The following is a 19,872-nucleotide window of genomic DNA, read 5'->3' as shown; positions in this document are numbered from 1 at the left end:
GTTACTGATCCCAGGACTGTGGGGGGGGGGGGGTTAGGGTTACTGATCCCAGGAGGGGGGGGGGGGGGGGGGGGGTTAGGGTTACTGATCCCAGGAGGGTGTGGGGGGGGTTAGGGTTACAGATCCCAGGAGGGTGTGGGGGGGGTTAGGGTTACAGATCCCAGGAAGGGGGGGGGGGGGGTTTAGGGTTACAGATCACAGGAGGGGGGGGGGGGGGGGGTTAGGGGTTTAGGGTTACTGATCCCAGGAGGGTGTGTGTGGGGGGGGGGGGTTAGGGTTACTGATCCCAGGAGGGTGTGGGGATTGGGTTACTGATCCCAGGAGGGGGGGGGGGGTTAGGGTTACAGATCCCAGGAGGGTGTGGGTGGGGGGGGCTAGGGTTACTGATCCCAGGAGGGGGGGGGTTAGGGTTACTGATCCCAGGAGGGTGTGGGGGGGGGGTTAGGGTTACTGATCCCAGGAGGGGGGGGGGGGTAGGGTTACAGATCCCAGGAGGGGGGGGGGTAGGGTTACAGATCCCAGGAGGGGGGGGGGGTAGGGTTACTGATCCCAGGAGGGTGTGTGGGGGGGGGGGGTTAGGGTTACTGATCCCAGGAGGGTGTGGGGGGGGGGGTTAGGGTTACTGATCCCAGGAGGGTGTTGGGGGGGGGGGGGGGTTAGGGTTACTGATCCCAGGAGGGTGTTGGGGGGGGGGGGGTTAGGGTTACTGATCCCAGGAGGGTGTTGGGGGGGGGGTTAGGGTTACTGATCCCAGGAGGGTGCTGGGGGGGGGGGGGGGTTAGGGTTACTGATCCCAGGAGGGTGTTGGGGGGGGGTTAGGGTTACAGATCCCAGGAGGGTGTGGGGGGGGTTAGGGTTACTGATCCCAGGAGTGTGTGTGTGTGTGGGGGGGGGGGTTAGGGTTACTGATCCCAGGAGGGTGTGTGTGTGTGTGGGGGGGGGGGTTAGGGTTACAGATCCCAGGAGGGTGTGGGGGGGGGGTTAGGGTTACTGATCCCAGGAGGGTGTGTGTGTGAGGGTGTGTGTGTGGGGGGGGTTAGGGTTACTGATCCTAGGAGGGTGTGGGGGGGGTTAGGGTTACTGATCCCAGGAGGGTGTGGGGGGGGGGGTTAGGGTTACTGATCCCAGGAGGGTGTGGGGGGGGGGGTTAGGGTTACAGATCCCAGGAGGGTGTGTGTGTGTGGGGGGGGGGGGGTTAGGGTTACAGATCCCAGGAGGGTGTGGGGGGGGGGGTTAGGGTTACAGATCCCAGGAGGGTGTGTGTGGGGGGGGGGGGGGTTAGGGTTACAGATCCCAGGAGGGTGTGGGGGGGGGGTTAGGGTTACTGATCCCAGGAGGGTGTGGGGGGGGTTAGGGTTACTGATCCCAGGAGGGTGTGGGGGGGGTTAGGGTTACTGATCCCAGGAGGGTGTGGGGGGGGTTAGGGTTACTGATCCCAGGAGGGTGTGGGGGGGGTTAGGGTTACTGATCCCAGGAGGGTGTGTGTGGGGGGGGGGGGGTTAGGGTTACTGATCCCAGGAGGGTGTGTGTGTGGGGGGGGGGGGTTAGGGTTACTGATCCCAGGAGGGTGTGGGGGGGGGGGGGTTAGGGTTACAGATCCCAGGAGGGTGTGGGGGGGGGGTTAGGGTTAATGATCCCAGGAGGGTGTGTGTGTGTGTGTGGGGGGTTACTGATCCCAGGAGGGTGTGTGTGGAGTTAGGGTTACTGATCCCAGGAGGGTGTGTGTGTGTGTGGGGGGGGGGTTAGAGTTACTGATCCCAGGAGTGTGTGTGTGTGTGTGTGGGGGGGGGGGGTTAGGGTTACTGATCCCAGGAGGGTGTGGGGGGGGTTAGGGTTACTGATCCCAGGAGGGTGTGGGGGGGGTGGTTAGGGTTACTGATCCCAGGAGGGTGTGGGGGGGGGGGTTAGGGTTACTGATCCCAGGAGGGTGTGGGGGGGGGGTTAGGGTTACTGATCCCAGGAGGGTGTGTGTGTGTGGGGGGGGGGGGGGTAGGGTCACTGATCCCAGGAGGGTGTGTGTGTGTGGGGGGGGGGGGGTTAGGGTTACTGATCCCAGGAGGGTGTGTGTGTGTGGGGGGGGGGGGGGTTAGGGTTACAGATCCCAGGAGGGGGGGGGGGGGGGTTACTGATCCCAGGAGGGTGTGGGGGGGGGGTTACTGATCCCAGGAGGGTGTGGGGGGGGGGGTTACTGATCCCAGGAGGGTGTGTGTGGGGGGGTTACTGATCCCAGGAGGGTGTGTGTGTGGGGGGGGGGGGGTTAGGGTTACTGATCCCAGGAGGGTGTGGGGGGGGGGGGTTAGGGTTACTGATCCCAGGAGGGTGTGGGGGGGTTAGGGTTACTGATCCCAGGAGGGTGTGTGTGTGTGTGTGTGTGTGTGTGTGTGTGTGTGTGTGTGTGGGTTGGTGTGTGGGTGGAGGGGAGGGTACTGATCCTGGAGGTGTGGGTCGGGGGACAGGAGCCTACTGGGGGCAGAAGGGGGGTGGGAAGGTTACTGCTCCCAGTGAGTGGGGTGGGGAGGTGGGGGGGGTCAGTAATGGGGCCAGCTCCCATCCTCCACTCGCTGACTCACATTGTTGATCATGAGGTGCATTATGGTCTTTGGCATCAGGTCCCGGATGGACTTGTTGATGATCGCCATGTAGGAGTCCACCAGGTTTCGGATGGTCTCTACCTGTCTCTCCAGCTGAGGGTCCATGGAGAAAGTGTTTTCCTGGACGTCATCTTCGTTCTCGGTCTGAATGTAAAAAAAAATAAATCAGTGCCCCCCGGATCCTCTATATTTCATCACATGCTAAGCCCGGGGGTCAGCATGGTGGGAGTTGTAGTCTCACAACAGCCGGAGCGCTGCAGGTTACTGAGTCCTGACAACGCACTACTGTTCCCAATGTGACAGGACTACTACCCAGAGCATTTACAGGGCACCCGCACTACTAACCCGATGTGACAGGACTACCACTACCATCATCTGCAGGGCATCCACACTACTGCGCTCAGTCAGGTGGGGGGTTGGGAGGTCACCGGCAGCTCACCTGGTCTTTCTCGGGGTAGACCCCGGCTCGGAGGAACGAGGCTTTCCAGCTGTCCACGTCCTCCTGGGAGTCGCAGGCAAGCTCAATCTGGCGCAGGTCCTTGTACACGTTCCTGGAAAGGAGGAAGAAGATCAGAGACTCCACATCCCCCCCGCTCCTACTGACGAGCAACCACTGCAGGGGCAGACAACGCAGGGCATGTGCTCAGCAACCATGGAAACACGGGGATCTGCATAGGGGCTGCATACACAAAACGATAGGAGGCTTTCACTTAAGCTGCTTCACTTTTTAGTTGAGATGTACTGGAGCAACATACAGTCGTGAGAAAATACTAAGTACACCCTATGTGACTTCTTTGGTTTTATATCTCAGAACATACAAAAAAAAAAAAACATTTGCTCCTTAGAAGGTCTTGTCTTACAAATCAGTAACTACGACCTTCATCAAACACCATCGCATAACAATTACACCCGGTCATTACTTATTAACCGAAAAACTAGATCAACACAGAAGAAGCGAGTGAAAAAGCGAGGCCTTTAGAGTCTGAGCTATAGCTCTTGGGGGGTTTCTCTTTTTTTTTTGCAATTTTTGAGCATTGCAAGTTTGGCAACTACCGTGAATGTTTTCCCACTAGGATAACTATCTTCCTTACTGTATGATGGACTCCATTTTTTTTTCCGCCACTGGCCTCATAACCCTTTTCCAGATTGATGGGCAGCAACAATTGCTTCTGCAAGATCATGGCTGATGTCTTTTCTCCTAGGTGCTGTGCTAACACACGTCTGAACGCTCCAGACCAGCAAAGTGCCAAAACTTCTGCTCTTATACAGGTGACCGATAATAATATAGATGAACAATAAGTCACTGTCATATGATAACAGCACAGAGTCCCTACTTAGCCTCCTTATTCCTATGGAGCAGTAAGGGTGTACTTAGTTTTTCACACACCGCTCTCTGCATTTCTCGGTAGCGGTGCGATGTGTCATGTATTTTTTTATCCACCACTCACCGCTGCTCCGTGTTGAAAATAGCAAAGATGTGTTTATTGGACATGAAGCCCTTCTCCACATCTCGGATCTTCAGGTTGTCCAGCGGCAGCATGTACTTCTTCTCTTTCTCCTGCAGGGGGCACGGAAGAGCCGGTCACTGTACGGCACAGATATGACGGCGGCTTGGAACAATGTGAAGCCTCATTACTCAGCACTGGCGGGAAACTTACACATTTTTAGTTTTTTTTTTTTACTTTTAATAAAATGGTGAAATAAATGAAAAAAAAACACTTGTGCAGAAGGTTCTTGGCGTTCCCCAATGCGAGCAGTCCAGGGCTGGAGGGCGAGGGGTTAAAGGAAAAGGGAGCATATGTTTGGGCTGGAGATGAAACATCTGGAACAGTTTAAGTGTCTGGGAGGATTTTTGGCCCCCGTGAAGGGTGATGGAGGCGGTGGGTCCCCCCAACCAGCGGCCTCCTAACCCCTCCTCTTGCACTTCCTGCAGAGCCACAAATGTGTTCCCGAAACTCGGAGCAGTACGATGCCACGTCACGGGCAGCCTGGACGACCCTGCGGCCGCTCTCCAGCTCGGCCGAAGATTTGGCGACGTCTGCGGCTGTATAGATAAAAGGTGGGAGGCAGAAAACAGCATGTACACCCTGGTGGGCACAGCGAGGGGAGCATGGCACGCTGGCGGGCAACGGAATGACACGCAGGCAGGCACGGCGAGGGGAGCACGGCAACGCTGGCAGGCACGGCGAGGGGAGCACGGCAACGCTGGCAGGCACGGCGAGGGGAGCACGGCAACGCTGGCTGGCAGGCACGGCGAGGGGAGCACGGCAACGCTGGCTGGCAGGCACGGCGAGGGGAGCACGGCAACGCTGGCTGGCAGGCACGGCGAGGGGAGCACGGCAACGCTGGCTGGCAGGCACGGCGAGGGGAGCACGGCAACGCTGGCTGGCAGGCACGGCGAGGGGAGCACGGCAACGCTGGCTGGCAGGCACGGCGAGGGGAGCACGGCAACGCTGGCTGGCAGGCACGGCGAGGGGAGCACGGCAACGCTGGCTGGCAGGCACGGCGAGGGGAGCACGGCAACGCTGGCTGGCAGGCACGGCGAGGGGAGCACGGCAACGCTGGCTGGCAGGCACGGCGAGGGGAGCACGGCAACGCTGGCTGGCAGGCACGGCGAGGGGAGCACGGCAACGCTGGCTGGCAGGCACGGCGAGGGGAGCACGGCAACGCTGGCTGGCAGGCACGGCGAGGGGAGCACAGCAACGCTGGCTGGCAGGCACGGCGAGGGGAGCACGGCAACGCTGGCTGGCAGGCACGGCGAGGGGAGCACGGCATGCGCAGAGGAGGGATGGATGATGCCAATAACTGGTAAGGGGGAAAATCAGTATGAATGCATTTTTTTTGGGGGGGGGGACGGGACGGACAGCAAATTGGGCATGGTTTATAAAGGGTTAACCGCAGCCTTCTATGTTGCTTTTGGTCGGGCTATAGGTGCTGGCGTCTGCGTACGAGGAATTACCCTCCCTCCCCCCTTGGCCGTAAGAAGCCCCTTGTGGAGTGACCGGCGTGGATCGTGTCCGGCCCCGTTCTCCCAGTGTTCAGACTACGTGTTCGTTGGACACAGAGTGAACAGTAGTCTACACACTGGTTAAACTGGGCCGGAGGAGCGCGGAGGACGAGGAGGAGGAGAACGCCGCCCGCCGCCGGGATTGTGCACACGTTGTGTCCTTGATGAAAACCATATGGATTTTAAATAAAGAAAAAAAAAAAAATTGTACACCCCCCTCCCTCCCTTCCCGTCTTGTTTCTACCTCTTCGTCCTTATACCAGGACAGGGACTCCGCCGTCAGCACGAACCAGTACTCCTTGGAGCCCCCCTTCATGATGCTGATGTTATTGATGGTTAGCCAGCCCCTCCTGATGACCTGCGGAGAGAAAAAGGGGGAAGGGGGAAAAAAAAAAAAAAAAAAAAAGTGGAAGATGGGGGGATGGGGAAAAAGGAAACATCATTTGGGGGTCCTAGGCAGTTGCTTACACAAAAGGCTCTAGGACACGGGTGGCCATTCTCTCGTATACCCAGTGATGGGTGGTAAGTTCACACAACAGATACACCGATCGCTAGACGGGGGTCTGGGGTGAGTATAGACGCTGCAGCCGTGTATATCGGAGGGGACGAAGCCCCCCATTAGCCATGGCGGCCAATGAGAGCTCAGCTTTCCAAGATTGGAACAGCAGAAATGATCTCCGATTGGATGAGACGAGCAAAAAGATGGCTGTTCACGTACGACGGCTCTGACATGGGACACACTTGTCACCAAACTTTCCCAGGATCCTGAATGGCAGCCTTGTGAAGCTGTTCTCCAGAAAGGTTGCATTAGGGAACTTTCCTTCCTTCTGGTGGAGAGCTGGTTGGCATATCACCATTCCTCCTCCCTGGAGGGCACAATGATGTATAAGGAGTCTGGGAAAGCTGACGCTCACATAAGGGGTTAACCAGAATGGGAGGGGGGGGACGGGGACGCGTCGTTCACAATACTGGTGGCACTTACCGTGCGTGGTCTTACGCGTCCGTCACCTCATATGTCTCGAGGTGACGTGATCACTTTCCGAACCTGTTACGCCACAGAGCGTGGCAGACGGGAGAGGACACGGCCGGCGGGCAAGTCAAGCACAGGACCATTTATCCCCATCCCTGGGAAGCCAACCAGGATGTAACATAAATCTACCACCCGACACCGTTCCCGTCACATTTGCCCCTTCCTGCACCGGAGTGGATGGCGGATCTCACCGTAGAATCAGTCCCCGGCCCTGAATTGCCCACATCGTCCTTGTGGAGCATGCAGGACACTGCCCATCTGATTATCATGCCACCAATTGGATGGTTGGCACAGAGTAAACCGGATATAATGGTGAGAGGGAAGGTGGGGTAGGGGGCGCAAGCCAAGAAAAAGCCGCAGATTCAAAGCAGTTCTGATTTCACTTTGCAAAAAAAAAAAAAAAAAAAGATGAACCATTCCTTGGCCGAGAAAGGAAACCATGCACTGATGTAGCAAATCTGATCCGTGCCAACCTGGGCATGGAGGAGGCAATTAAAGGCGTCCTCTGAATGTGGGTTTTCTATGTGATATAAATATTGCACACACCGAACCAAGGTGCGGCCTCCTCCGTACTGCTGCCCTGGCTTCTTCTTCTGGTGGTAAGTTTCCATCAGAATTATCAGTGGTCACTTGATGCCACCACCGGCTGAGGAAGCCTGGAGATCTCTCTGGTTGGCAGCAGAATGGAGGGTAGACGAGACTGCGCCTATTTTTTTCCCAGCGTTAAGTATAGAGTTGCGCTGCCCTGGTCTGGCATCCGGTCCTGTCTTCGTGGCCCAGCAACCCCACACGTCATGGGGTAAAGGGGTCTGGTATTAGCACAAGAAATTAAGACTGCACGGAGGACTGGATGCCGGAGCAGGGCAGTGCAATACTTTACATGCAGCAGGAGACAGAAGCCAGACGGTGAGCGTTGGCTTTTCCTTTGGGGGTATTGGAGGTGTAAGTGGGTGATAGTGGGGGTAGTTGAGGGCGACCCATATAGGATCCATCTTTTTTTTCCAACTTGGTCCTGTGCTATGGAACCAGAGCTGAATGCTGGCGCCCCAGAGATGCAGTGGTTTCCATTTCATGGGCAAAGCATGGTTGCTCTCACACTTGGCATGTACTTACCAAGATCTCTCCCTGAGTTAAGTATAGCAGCGGTCACAAGATTAGGGATGCGGGAGCGCAGGGCAGGACAGGAGGGGGGATGGATTATGGCCAGAGAGAGGTATGAAGGGAAACAGAGAAATGGAGAGAAGTAACAAACAGGATGAAACAGCAGCGAAAAAACAAAAAGAAGAAGAAGGGGGAGAAAATTACATGCAATTAATATACAGTTAATATTAAAACTCCCATCATCCCCAAACAACAACGAGGTCAGTTGCAAAATTATGTGTCCATGCGGATTGTGATCTCACAGACGCACATGCACGGTGCGCAGAGGACGCAGGCGTGGGAGCAAGTTAGAGACAGGACAGAGGGTGAGCGCTGCAGACGGCTCCTGCAGATCCCCGGGTGCCGTGGGAGTGCAGAGACCCTGGGAGTTGTAGTTCCACAACAGCCACAGAGGGGGCGGTATAAGAAAGAAATGTGATGATTCCTGCACCGTCAGGGATGATGGACATCGATGGCCTCGGTGCTGGGGGTCTGATGCCGCTCGATGACCCGGTCCTGACAAGTGTGACTAATGGGTTATTGCCGGAGGTCCTGGACAGTTACCTGGTTGGGCACGGCCCGCTTCTTGTTCATTTGGGTGCTCCTCTGTTGTGCACTACAGAGAAAAGACACACAGCGGGTGAGAAGCTAATGGCCAGAGCTGAAAGAGCAGGTAAAGGGGTTGTCTGATGCAGGAAGAAAAAAAAAAATCATTTAAAGGCTCTTAGGATTAAATAAAAGGAGGCATAATCATCTACCGGCAGAGACGTGGATCCACAGCAGGTGTCTCTGGATGTCTGCGCCGGCTACGGAAGCGATTCCTGCTCCAGTCTTAAGTCACGGCAGTGGGCAGATGACTGGCGGATGGCGTACTCTTGTAGTCACCTGACCGCTGCTGCCTGTCAGACTGCAGTGGTCCTGTGACTTCCAAATGGAGCAGGTATCGCTGTGCTGGATTATGCCTCCAATTAAAAAAACAAAACAAAAAACAAAGCACCGGAGACTTCATTTAATGTAAGTAGTAGTGGTCATGTCCGGTATTACAGCCCAGTCCCATTCACATGAAGCTGCAATACCAAGCACAGCCACTGTCTGGCACTGTGCCCAATGAACGGCTCATAGGATCGCTGCAGCCCCTTCGGATGGATAGATGTCACCAATTTTTTAGTCTCCCTTAAAAGCACAATATACTAGACTAGGGTACAACATTTTTACTAAAGAAAAATTATAAATAGTGAAGGTCTAGTATTATATATACACCCCCCTCCACCCCACATACTCCACACAAGGACAGGTCAGCTATGATAGAGCTCACAAAACCACTTTACCTTTTTATCATCACAGGGTTTTTTAGTCCAAGTTTCCTTTCTATTTCTTATAACTTATCTTTATAGAGTTTTATATTCTGTTACAGAGCCCCAAATCCCCTGCACAGACAAACTATAGGATTCCCTATTCCTGCAGCCACCACTAGAGGGAGCTCCCTGCGTTCATTTCACGTATTTTACACAGAGCTCAATAAGCTCCCTCTAGTGGTGGCTGCAGGTAACACGGGAAATTATTTTATAAATCTGTGTCTATGGAGAGGATTTGGGGATAAGCCTCAGGACAATGGTAAGATTCAACCCCAGACATTCCTAAAAATGAGGGGGGTACTGTTTTGATTTAGCACTATGGCCCATTTAACAGTTTTTCCCTGCAGGGTGGCGCCCCAGGGTATTGCAGAACGACATCGTTCAAGCAAATGGAGCAATGTTGCAGATCTCTGCACAGCCAGGTGACCAAAAGAGGGCGCCACTGAGCATGGTAAAAAAAAAAAAAAAAATGAAAGGGGCCTTATCGCTACTCCTTCATTCTCTGGATAAGTGGGTGTCCCTGGGGTCAGAACCCACCAATCATGAAGTGATGGCATATCCTAGGGAGATACTATACGTTTACTAAATCAAAAAAAACTTTTCAAAATGGTTGTCCGGAATTAGGAAAACAAATAGCGCTGTCTCAGACCAATGGATGTATGTGGTATTGCAGCTCCGCTATATTTACTTCTAAGGGCCAGAGTTGCAATATCAGAGATGACCTACGGTCAGAGGTGGTGCTAAGCTAATGAGATAGGGAACACCTATGACTGACCGCAGCAGCATGATGAGCTTTTATTACAGGGATAGGGAACACCTATGACTGACTGCAGCAGCATGATGAGCTTTTATCACAGGTATAGGGAACACCTATGAGTGACTGCAGCAGCATGATGAGCTTTTATCACAGGGATAGGGAACACCTATGAGTGACTGCAGCAGCAGGATGAGCTTTTATCACAGGTATAGGGAACACCTATGAGTGACTGCAGCAGCATGGTGTGCTTTTATCACAGGGATAGGGAACACCTATGAGTGACTGCAGCAGCATGATGAGCTTTTATTACAGGGATAGGGAACACCTATGAGTGACTGCAGCAGCATGATGAGCTTTTATTACAGGGATAGGGAACACCTATGAGTGACTGCAGCAGCATGATGAGCTTTTATTACAGGGATAGGGAACACCTATGAGTGACTGCAGCAGCAGGATGAGCTTTTATCACAGGGATAGGGAACACCTATGACTGACTGCAGCAGCATGGTGTACTTTTATTACAGGGATAGGGAACACCTATGAGTGACCGCAGCAGCATGGTGTACTTTTATTACAGGGATAGAGAACACCTATGAGTGACTGCAGCAGCATGATGAGCTTTTATCACAGGGATAGGGAACACCTATGACTGACTGCAGCAGCATGGTGTACTTTTATTACAGGGATAGGGAACACCTATGAGTGACCGCAGCAGCATGGTGTACTTTTATTACAGGGATAGAGAACACCTATGACTGACTGCAGCAGCATGGTGAGCTTTTATCACAGGGATAGGGAACACCTATGAGTGACTGCAGCAGCATGGTGTGCTTTTATTACAGGGATAGGGAACACCTATGAGTGACTGCAGCAGCATGATGAGCTTTTATCACAGGGATAGGGAACACCTATGAGTGACTGCAGCAGCATGGTGTGCTTTTATTACAGGGATAGGGAACACCTATGAGTGACCGCAGCAGCATGGTGTACTTTTATTACAGGGATAGAGAACACCTATGACTGACTGCAGCAGCATGGTGAGCTTTTATCACAGGGATAGGGAACACCTATGAGTGACTGCAGCAGCATGGTGTGCTTTTATTACAGGGATAGGGAACACCTATGAGTGACTGCAGCAGCATGATGAGCTTTTATCACAGGGATAGGGAACACCTATGAGTGACTGCAGCAGCATGATGAGCTTTTATCACAGGGATAGGGAACACCTATGAGTGACTGCAGCAGCATGATGAGCTTTTATCACAGGGATAGGGAACACCTATGAGTGACCGCAGCAGCATGGTGTACTTTTATTACAGGGATAAGGAACACCTATGAGTGACTGCAGCAGCAGGATGAGCTTTTATCACAGGGATAGGGAACACCTATGAGTGACTGCAGCAGCAGGATGAGCTTTTATCACAGGGATAGGGAACACCTATGAGTGACTGCAGCAGCATGGTGAGCTTTTATTACAGGGATAGGGAACACCTATGAGTGACTGCAGCAGCATGGTGTACTTTTATTACAGGGATAAGGAACACCTATGAGTGACCGCAGCAGCATGGTGTGCTTTTATTACAGGGATAGGGAACACCTATGAGTGACTGCAGCAGCATGATGAGCTTTTATTACAGGGATAGGGAACACCTATGAGTGACTGGAGCAGCATGATGAGCTTTTATCACAGGTATAGGGAACACCTATGAGTGACTGCAGCAGCATGGTGTGCTTTTATCACAGGGATAGGGAACACCTATGAGTGACTGCAGCAGCAGGATGAGCTTTTATCACAGGTATAGGGAACACCTATGAGTGACTGCAGCAGCATGGTGTGCTTTTATCACAGGGATAGGGAACACCTATGAGTGACCGCAGCAGCATGGTGTACTTTTATCACAGGGATAGGGAACACCTATGACTGACTGCAGCAGCATGGTGTGCTTTTATCACAGGGATAGGGAACACCTATGACTGACTGCAGCAGCATGATGAGCTTTTATCACAGGGATAGGGAACACCTATGAGTGACTGCAGCAGCATGGTGTACTTTTATTACAGGTATAGGGAACACCTATGAGTGACTGCAGCAGCATGATGAGCTTTTATTACAGGGATAGGGAACACCTATGAGTGACTGCAGCAGCATGATGAGCTTTTATTACAGGGATAGGGAACACCTATGAGTGACTGCAGCAGCAGGATGAGCTTTTATCACAGGGATAGGGAACACCTATGAGTGACCGCAGCAGCATGGTGTACTTTTATTACAGGGATAGGGAACACCTATGACTGACTGCAGCAGCATGGTGTGCTTTTATCACAGGGATAGGGAACACCTATGAGTGACTGCAGCAGCATGATGAGCTTTTATCACAGGGATAGGGAACACCTATGACTGACTGCAGCAGCATGGTGTACTTTTATTACAGGGATAGGGAACACCTATGAGTGACCGCAGCAGCATAGTGTACTTTTATTACAGGGATAGGGAACACCTATGACTGACTGCAGCAGCATGGTGTACTTTTATCACAGGTATAGGGAACACCTATGAGTGACTGCAGCAGCATGATGAGCTTTTATCACAGGGATAGGGAACACCTATGACTGACTGCAGCAGCATGGTGTGCTTTTATTACAGGGATAGGGAACACCTATGAGTGACTGCAGCAGCATGGTGTACTTTTATTACAGGGATAAGGAACACCTATGAGTGACTGCAGCAGCATGATGAGCTTTTATCACAGGGATAGGGAACACCTATGACTGACTGCAGCAGCATGGTGTGCTTTTATTACAGGGATAGGGAACACCTATGAGTGACCGCAGCAGCATGGTGTACTTTTATTACAGGGATAGAGAACACCTATGACTGACTGCAGCAGCATGGTGAGCTTTTATCACAGGGATAGGGAACACCTATGAGTGACTGCAGCAGCATGGTGTGCTTTTATTACAGGGATAGGGAACACCTATGAGTGACTGCAGCAGCATGATGAGCTTTTATCACAGGGATAGGGAACACCTATGAGTGACTGCAGCAGCATGGTGTGCTTTTATTACAGGGATAGGGAACACCTATGAGTGACCGCAGCAGCATGGTGTACTTTTATTACAGGGATAGAGAACACCTATGACTGACTGCAGCAGCATGATGAGCTTTTATTACAGGGATAGGGAACACCTATGAGTGACTGCAGCAGCATGGTGTGCTTTTATTACAGGGATAGGGAACACCTATGAGTGACTGCAGCAGCATGATGAGCTTTTATCACAGGGATAGGGAACACCTATGAGTGACCGCAGCAGCATGGTGTACTTTTATTACAGGGATAGAGAACACCTATGACTGACTGCAGCAGCATGGTGAGCTTTTATCACAGGGATAGGGAACACCTATGAGTGACTGCAGCAGCATGGTGTGCTTTTATTACAGGGATAGGGAACACCTATGAGTGACTGCAGCAGCATGATGAGCTTTTATCACAGGGATAGGGAACACCTATGAGTGACTGCAGCAGCATGATGAGCTTTTATTACAGGGATAGGGAACACCTATGAGTGACCGCAGCAGCATGGTGTACTTTTATTACAGGGATAGGGAACACCTATGAGTGACTGCAGCAGCATGGTGTGCTTTTATTACAGGGATAGGGAACACCTATGAGTGACTGCAGCAGCATGATGAGCTTTTATCACAGGGATAGGGAACACCTATGAGTGACTGCAGCAGCATGATGAGCTTTTATTACAGGGATAGGGAACACCTATGAGTGACCGCAGCAGCATGGTGTACTTTTATTACAGGGATAAGGAACACCTATGAGTGACTGCAGCAGCATGATGAGCTTTTATCACAGGGATAGGGAACACCTATGAGTGACTGCAGCAGCATGGTGAGCTTTTATTACAGGGATAGGGAACACCTATGAGTGACCGCAGCAGCATGGTGAGCTTTTATTACAGGGATAGGGAACACCTATGAGTGACCGCAGCAGCATGGTGTACTTTTATTACAGGGATAAGGAACACCTATGAGTGACTGCAGCAGCATGATGAGCTTTTATCACAGGGATAGGGAACACCTATGACTGACTGCAGCAGCATGGTGTACTTTTCATCACAGGGATAGGGAACACCTATGAGTGACTGCAGCAGCATGGTGTACTTTTATCACAGGGATAGGGAACACCTATGACTGACTGCAGCAGCATGGTGTACTTTTATCACAGGGATAGGGAACACCTATGACTGACTGCAGCAGCATGGTGTGCTTTTATCACAGGGATAGGGAACACCTATGACTGACTGCAGCAGCATGGTGTACTTTTATCACAGGGATAGGGAACACCTATGAGTGACTGCAGCAGCATGGTGTACTTTTATTACAGGTATAGGGAACACCTATGAGTGACTGCAGCAGCATGATGAGCTTTTATCACAGGGATAGGGAACACCTATGACTGACTGCAGCAGCATGGTGTACTTTTCATCACAGGGATAGGGAACACCTATGACTGACTGCAGCAGCATGGTGTACTTTTATCACAGGTATAGGGAACACCTATGAGTGACTGCAGCAGCATGATGAGCTTTTATCACAGGGATAGGGAACACCTATGAGTGACTGCAGCAGCATGATGAGCTTTTATCACAGGGATAGGGAACACCTATGAGTGACTGCAGCAGCATGGTGTACTTTTATTACAGGGATAAGGAACACCTATGAGTGACTGCAGCAGCATGATGAGCTTTTATCACAGGGATAGGGAACACCTATGAGTGACTGCAGCAGCATGGTGTACTTTTATTACAGGGATAGGGAACACCTATGAGTGACTGCAGCAGCATGATGAGCTTTTATTACAGGGATAGGGAACACCTATGAGTGACCGCAGCAGCATGGTGTACTTTTATTACAGGGATAAGGAACACCTATGAGTGACTGCAGCAGCATGATGAGCTTTTATCACAGGGATAGGGAACACCTATGACTGACTGCAGCAGCATGGTGTGCTTTTATTACAGGGATAGGGAACACCTATGAGTGACCGCAGCAGCATGGTGTGCTTTTATCACAGGGATAGGGAACACCTATGACTGACTGCAGCAGCATGGTGTGCTTTTATTACAGGGATAGGGAACACCTATGACTGACTGCAGCAGCATGGTGTACTTTTCATCACAGGGATAGGGAACACCTATGACTGACTGCAGCAGCATGGTGTACTTTTATCACAGGTATAGGGAACACCTATGAGTGACTGCAGCAGCATGATGAGCTTTTATCACAGGGATAGGGAACACCTATGAGTGACTGCAGCAGCATGGTGTGCTTTTATTACAGGGATAGGGAACACCTATGAGTGACCGCAGCAGCATGGTGTACTTTTATTACAGGGATAGGGAACACCTATGAGTGACCGCAGCAGCATGGTGTACTTTTATTACAGGGATAGGGAACACCTATGAGTGACTGCAGCAGCATGATGAGCTTTTATCACAGGGATAGGGAACACCTATGACTGACTGCAGCAGCATGGTGTACTTTTATCACAGGGATAGGGAACACCTATGACTGACTGCAGCAGCATGGTGTACTTTTCATCACAGGGATAGGGAACACCTGTGTACTTTTATCACAGGTAAAGGGAACACCTATGACTGACTGCAGCAGCATGGTGTGAATTTATCACAGGGATAGGGAACACCTATGAGTGACTGCAACAGCATGGTGTGAATTTATCACAAGCTGCCCCCCACTTATGCTTTACACTGCAACTCTGCTTCTTCATACAAGTGAGGGATAAACTGCAAGCAAAACAATAAAGATGGCTATAGATATGAGATAGTGGGATCCTGAGAAACGCTAGTAGAGATCTTTGAAGGACGGCGGTCTGACAGTGACTGGTGAGCGCCCACACCCCCGACACTCGGACAAACGGCCACACTCCGGTAGCACACGTGATATACCCACCCTGGGACGAGCTGCTCGGTATAACAGCTGGGATGTGACAGAATGAAGGAGCAAGAGAGCGACGGCCATGAGGATGGAGAAAGAGAGAGAGAGAGAGAAGGTGCAGGTGAAAAGTGACAGCGAGGAGAAAACCAGGTGAGACGAGACAACACGAGCACGAGGAGGCCGGAGAACATGGAGACAACATGGCGGCACTACACCAGCCCTAAAAGCAGGACGATGCTAATAATCTGCAGCCTGGGCATTCAGGGCATGCTGGGGGTTGTAGCTGGTTGGACTATGCCGGGGACATACTGACACACACCATTCTAGGCTGGGGATTTTACGAGACTTCAGACCGTGCTGAGAGGCGTCATCTGGGCACAACATGCGATGTGAAAATAAAACATGTGTTAGTGACACAATCCACCCACCCACCATGTCATCAGACGTGCAATGGACGAGGCGGCATTTCTAGCTCAGTATGAGGCGGCATATCGCTCCATTATCTCCGGGGGTCCGGCCTGTCCCCCCTTTCTGTGCTTTTAACTTGTCTTCGGGGTCCTAATTACAGGAACTTTAAAGAGATTAAAAAAAAAAAAAATTGCCCTTATGTGCCGGCATTGATGGCTCTTGTTGGGACTAGTATTCACCAGTATTGACAGCGTCGGGGTCTCCTGACCCCATTTAACGGCCAGAAGTTGCTCGCCTTCTCCCCTATTGGAAGCAGGGCTGCGTATGGACCCAAACAGACACTCAGAAATCTGTGGGGGCCCCACACAAATCAACACTACCCCAAAACATTTTAAAGGTTTAGTTCCCCTGATTAATTGAGGACTTCCCGAAGGAGCGAGAAGACAGTAAGAAAGGTTATGGACAGCGGCAAACCCATGCGATCACCTCCCCCATTGGGGTCTGAGCCAGGATATGCTCAGGTGGGAAGGGAGGGGAGGGGCACTTACTTGGCAAATCCGATGAAATCTTCATGATTAGTGTTGATGTAAGACAGCTCGATGTCTATCAGTAGGAGAATCTGTGGTCACAACACAAAATGTGAGCAGAAAGTGCAACACACACAAAAAAAAAAAAGATACAACTTCCTTTTCTTTCAGTTTCTGTTACAGACATCACTGTCAGCCATATTAGCCATCATGCGGTTGCTTTTCTGTCACCCGGTCACCCACAGGGATCAGCCTGTATTTTTCAGATAAAAGGTGTTAAAGATCCCTCCTGATTGGCCCAGTGCTGCTCACTTCTGCCTCGAGACACACGCACGGAAGTAAGCGGCTTTTGGAGAAACAGGTGACGGAAAAAGTAGCTAACTTCTCTTCCTAAACTTTTATCGATATGGCTGACGTAACTCCCCCCCCCACGAGAAAAACAAACACTGGGAGAACATACCTGCTCTTTCGTTTTCCCTTCCCTCTCTCGGATGTATGTCGTGACGATCCTCTCGCTCTCTTCTCGAAGTCTGGGATAAGAAGCGAGCTACGCAAAAGCAGAAGGAAAGGAGAAAAGGAGGGCAATGGTCAGAATCACACGGACTCATTCACGTATGCGGGTGCCAGGGAGCGGACGCTCAGCCGTGCCGGCATGCATGGGTGAGATGATGGATGGCAGCTAGTTCGAAGAAACATCAAGCACCGGCTTATTTTAAGGGGGGGAGGGGGTTTGGACAATCCTAGTGGTCAGAAAGGAGATCACAAGGCAACTCCCTGCTTGCATGATCAGATTTAAAAGGGTTGTCTGGGCGGATGCTGTCGATGACTGGTGGGGGTCCGACACACCTGTTATTTTAAATAGCAGGTGTGCTGAAATACCAGGCAGCGGCCAGCAGAGGGCGCTACATTTTAATGGCTCAGCAGCGCCATTCAAAGTGTTTACATCCAGCAAATAACAGATCATGATCAGTGGGGGAGGGGGATGCTGGGTGTCAGACCCTGACCGATCTGCTATTGATGACATATCCTATATGCCTTGGAAGCCCCTTTAAATTTATGGGGAACTCTGATAGCAAGTGTTTAATCTCCCTACACTGCCCCCGCAGGGAGAATAAAGTACTTCAGAAAACCCCTCCCACAGTCACAGCCGCTGAGCTCACATATTGGCAGCAGTGCAGGCGGCGGTGACGCCAACACTGCAGATAATCACAGACAGAGGAGACTCAGCGCTGGACCTGGGGAGGGTGAGTCTACATCACAATGGCAACACCCCAGCTTTGAGCGCTCTCTTTGCAGGAGATGGTGCATAATGCTCAATGGAAAGGGCTGCCGCTGAGACCCTAGCAAAGGGGCAGCCGAGTATTGGGGGCGCCGCTATGCATGGAACCACTTAAAAGGGAGGAGATAAATCAGTGCCACAGTCTCTTCATCCTTAGGGGGTCAGAAGCCGGACGACCACCCATCACACAGTGCCGCTTCCCCTGGCTGCCCGGCTACTTGCAATACCAGATGCAGCAGATGGACAGGAGAGGCGCTGTTTTCCCCCGGAGTAGCGTGAATGAATGATTAGAGGATGCTGGGGTGACACGGCGGCTGTGCACATGGACAGATGGTTCTCTTAATGGAAAATATGTGTATCAAGACAGACGTGGGGGGCCAGATCCCCGGCCCCTTTATATATGGGACGGCAGGTGCTATACAGGGGCCTCCGCTATAGGACGCCAGCCCAGCATTACTGTATGGCCGGAGCTGGGAGGCTGCCACCTAGGGGCCAGACGCCGTACATACGTCTTGATACATAGATCTGAATGCGTTCTGAAGATGAAGACCACTGATAACATTTACCCTCCTGAGGCCTGAGCCGCCGGCGTCACAGTGAAGGGAGAACAAACAAGAGGTTAATGTCAGTACGGAACGGGGGGGGCAAAAAGACCACTCATCCACCCCACACCTCCATTTTTTTTTTTCAGGACAGCAGTACATTTTTGCATTTTTTTCACCTTTATCTGGCCCCGGCCTGCACCCATAGGTGACGCCAGCTCCAGCGATCGTGGACCTAATGATTGAGGACGCACGGTGTGTGTGGGGGGGGGGTGGGGTGTGGACCCTCCGTGGTACGATGCCACAGTCAGGTTTAAAGGGGTTGTCTTAAGTTAGGTGATAACGGTATGGATCAGTGGCGGTCTGACCGCTGCCACCAATCATTCTCTCTGGGGCTGGCTCTCGGCTTTATCCAGCAGCTCCATAAAGAATGAATGGAGAGGTGTTCTGCCGATCGGGGCTGGTGCTGGCGGACAGGCCACTGATCAGTAACTCATCTGTCCTGACAAAACGGGACAACTTTAATTTTTTTTGCACCAGAAAACCCTTTTAATTTCCGCAATGAGAGGGTTAATTGCCAGGATCAACTGTATTATTACAAGGATCCTGCCAGTGGCTGCGGGATCACTGCGAGGGCATCTGGAAAACCGGGAGACTCCGATCACTGCCCTGAGATGTGGCGGCCCCACAGACTACACTGTGTGCAGAATTATTAGGCAAGTTGTATTTTAGAGGATTATTTTTATTATTGATCAACAACTATGTTCTCAATCAACCCAAAAGACTCATAAATATCCAAGCTTAATATTTTTGGAAGTTGGAGTGGGTTTTTTTTAGATTTGGCTATCTTAGGAGGATATCTGTTTGTGCTGGTAACTATTACTGTGCAGAATTATTAGGCAACTTAATAAAAACCAAATATAATCCCATCTCACTTGTTTATTTTCACCAGGTAAACCAATATCAGTGCACAAAATTTAGAAATAAACATTTCTGACATGCAAAAACAAAAAAAAAAAAAAATTAGTGATCAATATAGCCACCTTTCTTTATGATGACATCAACAGTCTTCCATCCATAGATTCTGTCAGTTGCTTGATCTGTTTTCGATCAACATTGCGTGCAGCAGCCACCACAGCCTCCCAGACACTGTTCCCAGAGGTGTACTGTTTTCCCTCCCTGTAGATCTCACATTTTATGATGGACCACAGGTTCTCTATGGGGTTCAGATCAGGTGAACAAGGGGGCCATGTCATTATTTTTTCTTCTTT

The 19,872-nt window shown here is 51.4% G+C and overlaps 1 protein-coding gene across 4 annotated transcripts in view; it reads right to left on the bottom strand.

The window, feature by feature from the left end:
• Positions 1 to 19,872, bottom strand: part of DNM2 (dynamin 2) — a 75,540-nt gene that overhangs the window by 12,214 nt on the left and 43,454 nt on the right. For 3 of the 4 annotated variants that reach the window (XM_073654207.1, XM_073654205.1, XM_073654208.1), the window contains 8 exons: positions 17,241 to 17,327; positions 16,802 to 16,872; positions 8,333 to 8,384; positions 7,742 to 7,753; positions 5,843 to 5,956; positions 4,040 to 4,149; positions 3,031 to 3,142; positions 2,571 to 2,735 (listed from right to left, as the gene is read on the bottom strand). In XM_073654207.1, the coding sequence (XP_073510308.1) occupies positions 2,571 to 2,735; positions 3,031 to 3,142; positions 4,040 to 4,149; positions 5,843 to 5,956; positions 7,742 to 7,753; positions 8,333 to 8,384; positions 16,802 to 16,872; positions 17,241 to 17,327 (723 nt within the window). The remainder of the gene's footprint in view (positions 1 to 2,570; positions 2,736 to 3,030; positions 3,143 to 4,039; positions 4,150 to 5,842; positions 5,957 to 7,741; positions 7,754 to 8,332; positions 8,385 to 16,801; positions 16,873 to 17,240; positions 17,328 to 19,872) is intronic. The other variant, XM_073654206.1, reaches the window with a different exon arrangement.

Source organism: Phyllobates terribilis, unplaced genomic scaffold (assembly GCF_046119375.1).
Source record: "Phyllobates terribilis strain yellow unplaced genomic scaffold, ASM4611937v1 Scaffold_11__3_contigs__length_659146591, whole genome shotgun sequence".
Classification (NCBI taxonomy): Eukaryota; Metazoa; Chordata; class Amphibia; order Anura; family Dendrobatidae; genus Phyllobates; species Phyllobates terribilis.
This window is presented reverse-complemented; position numbering and strand designations above follow the sequence as displayed.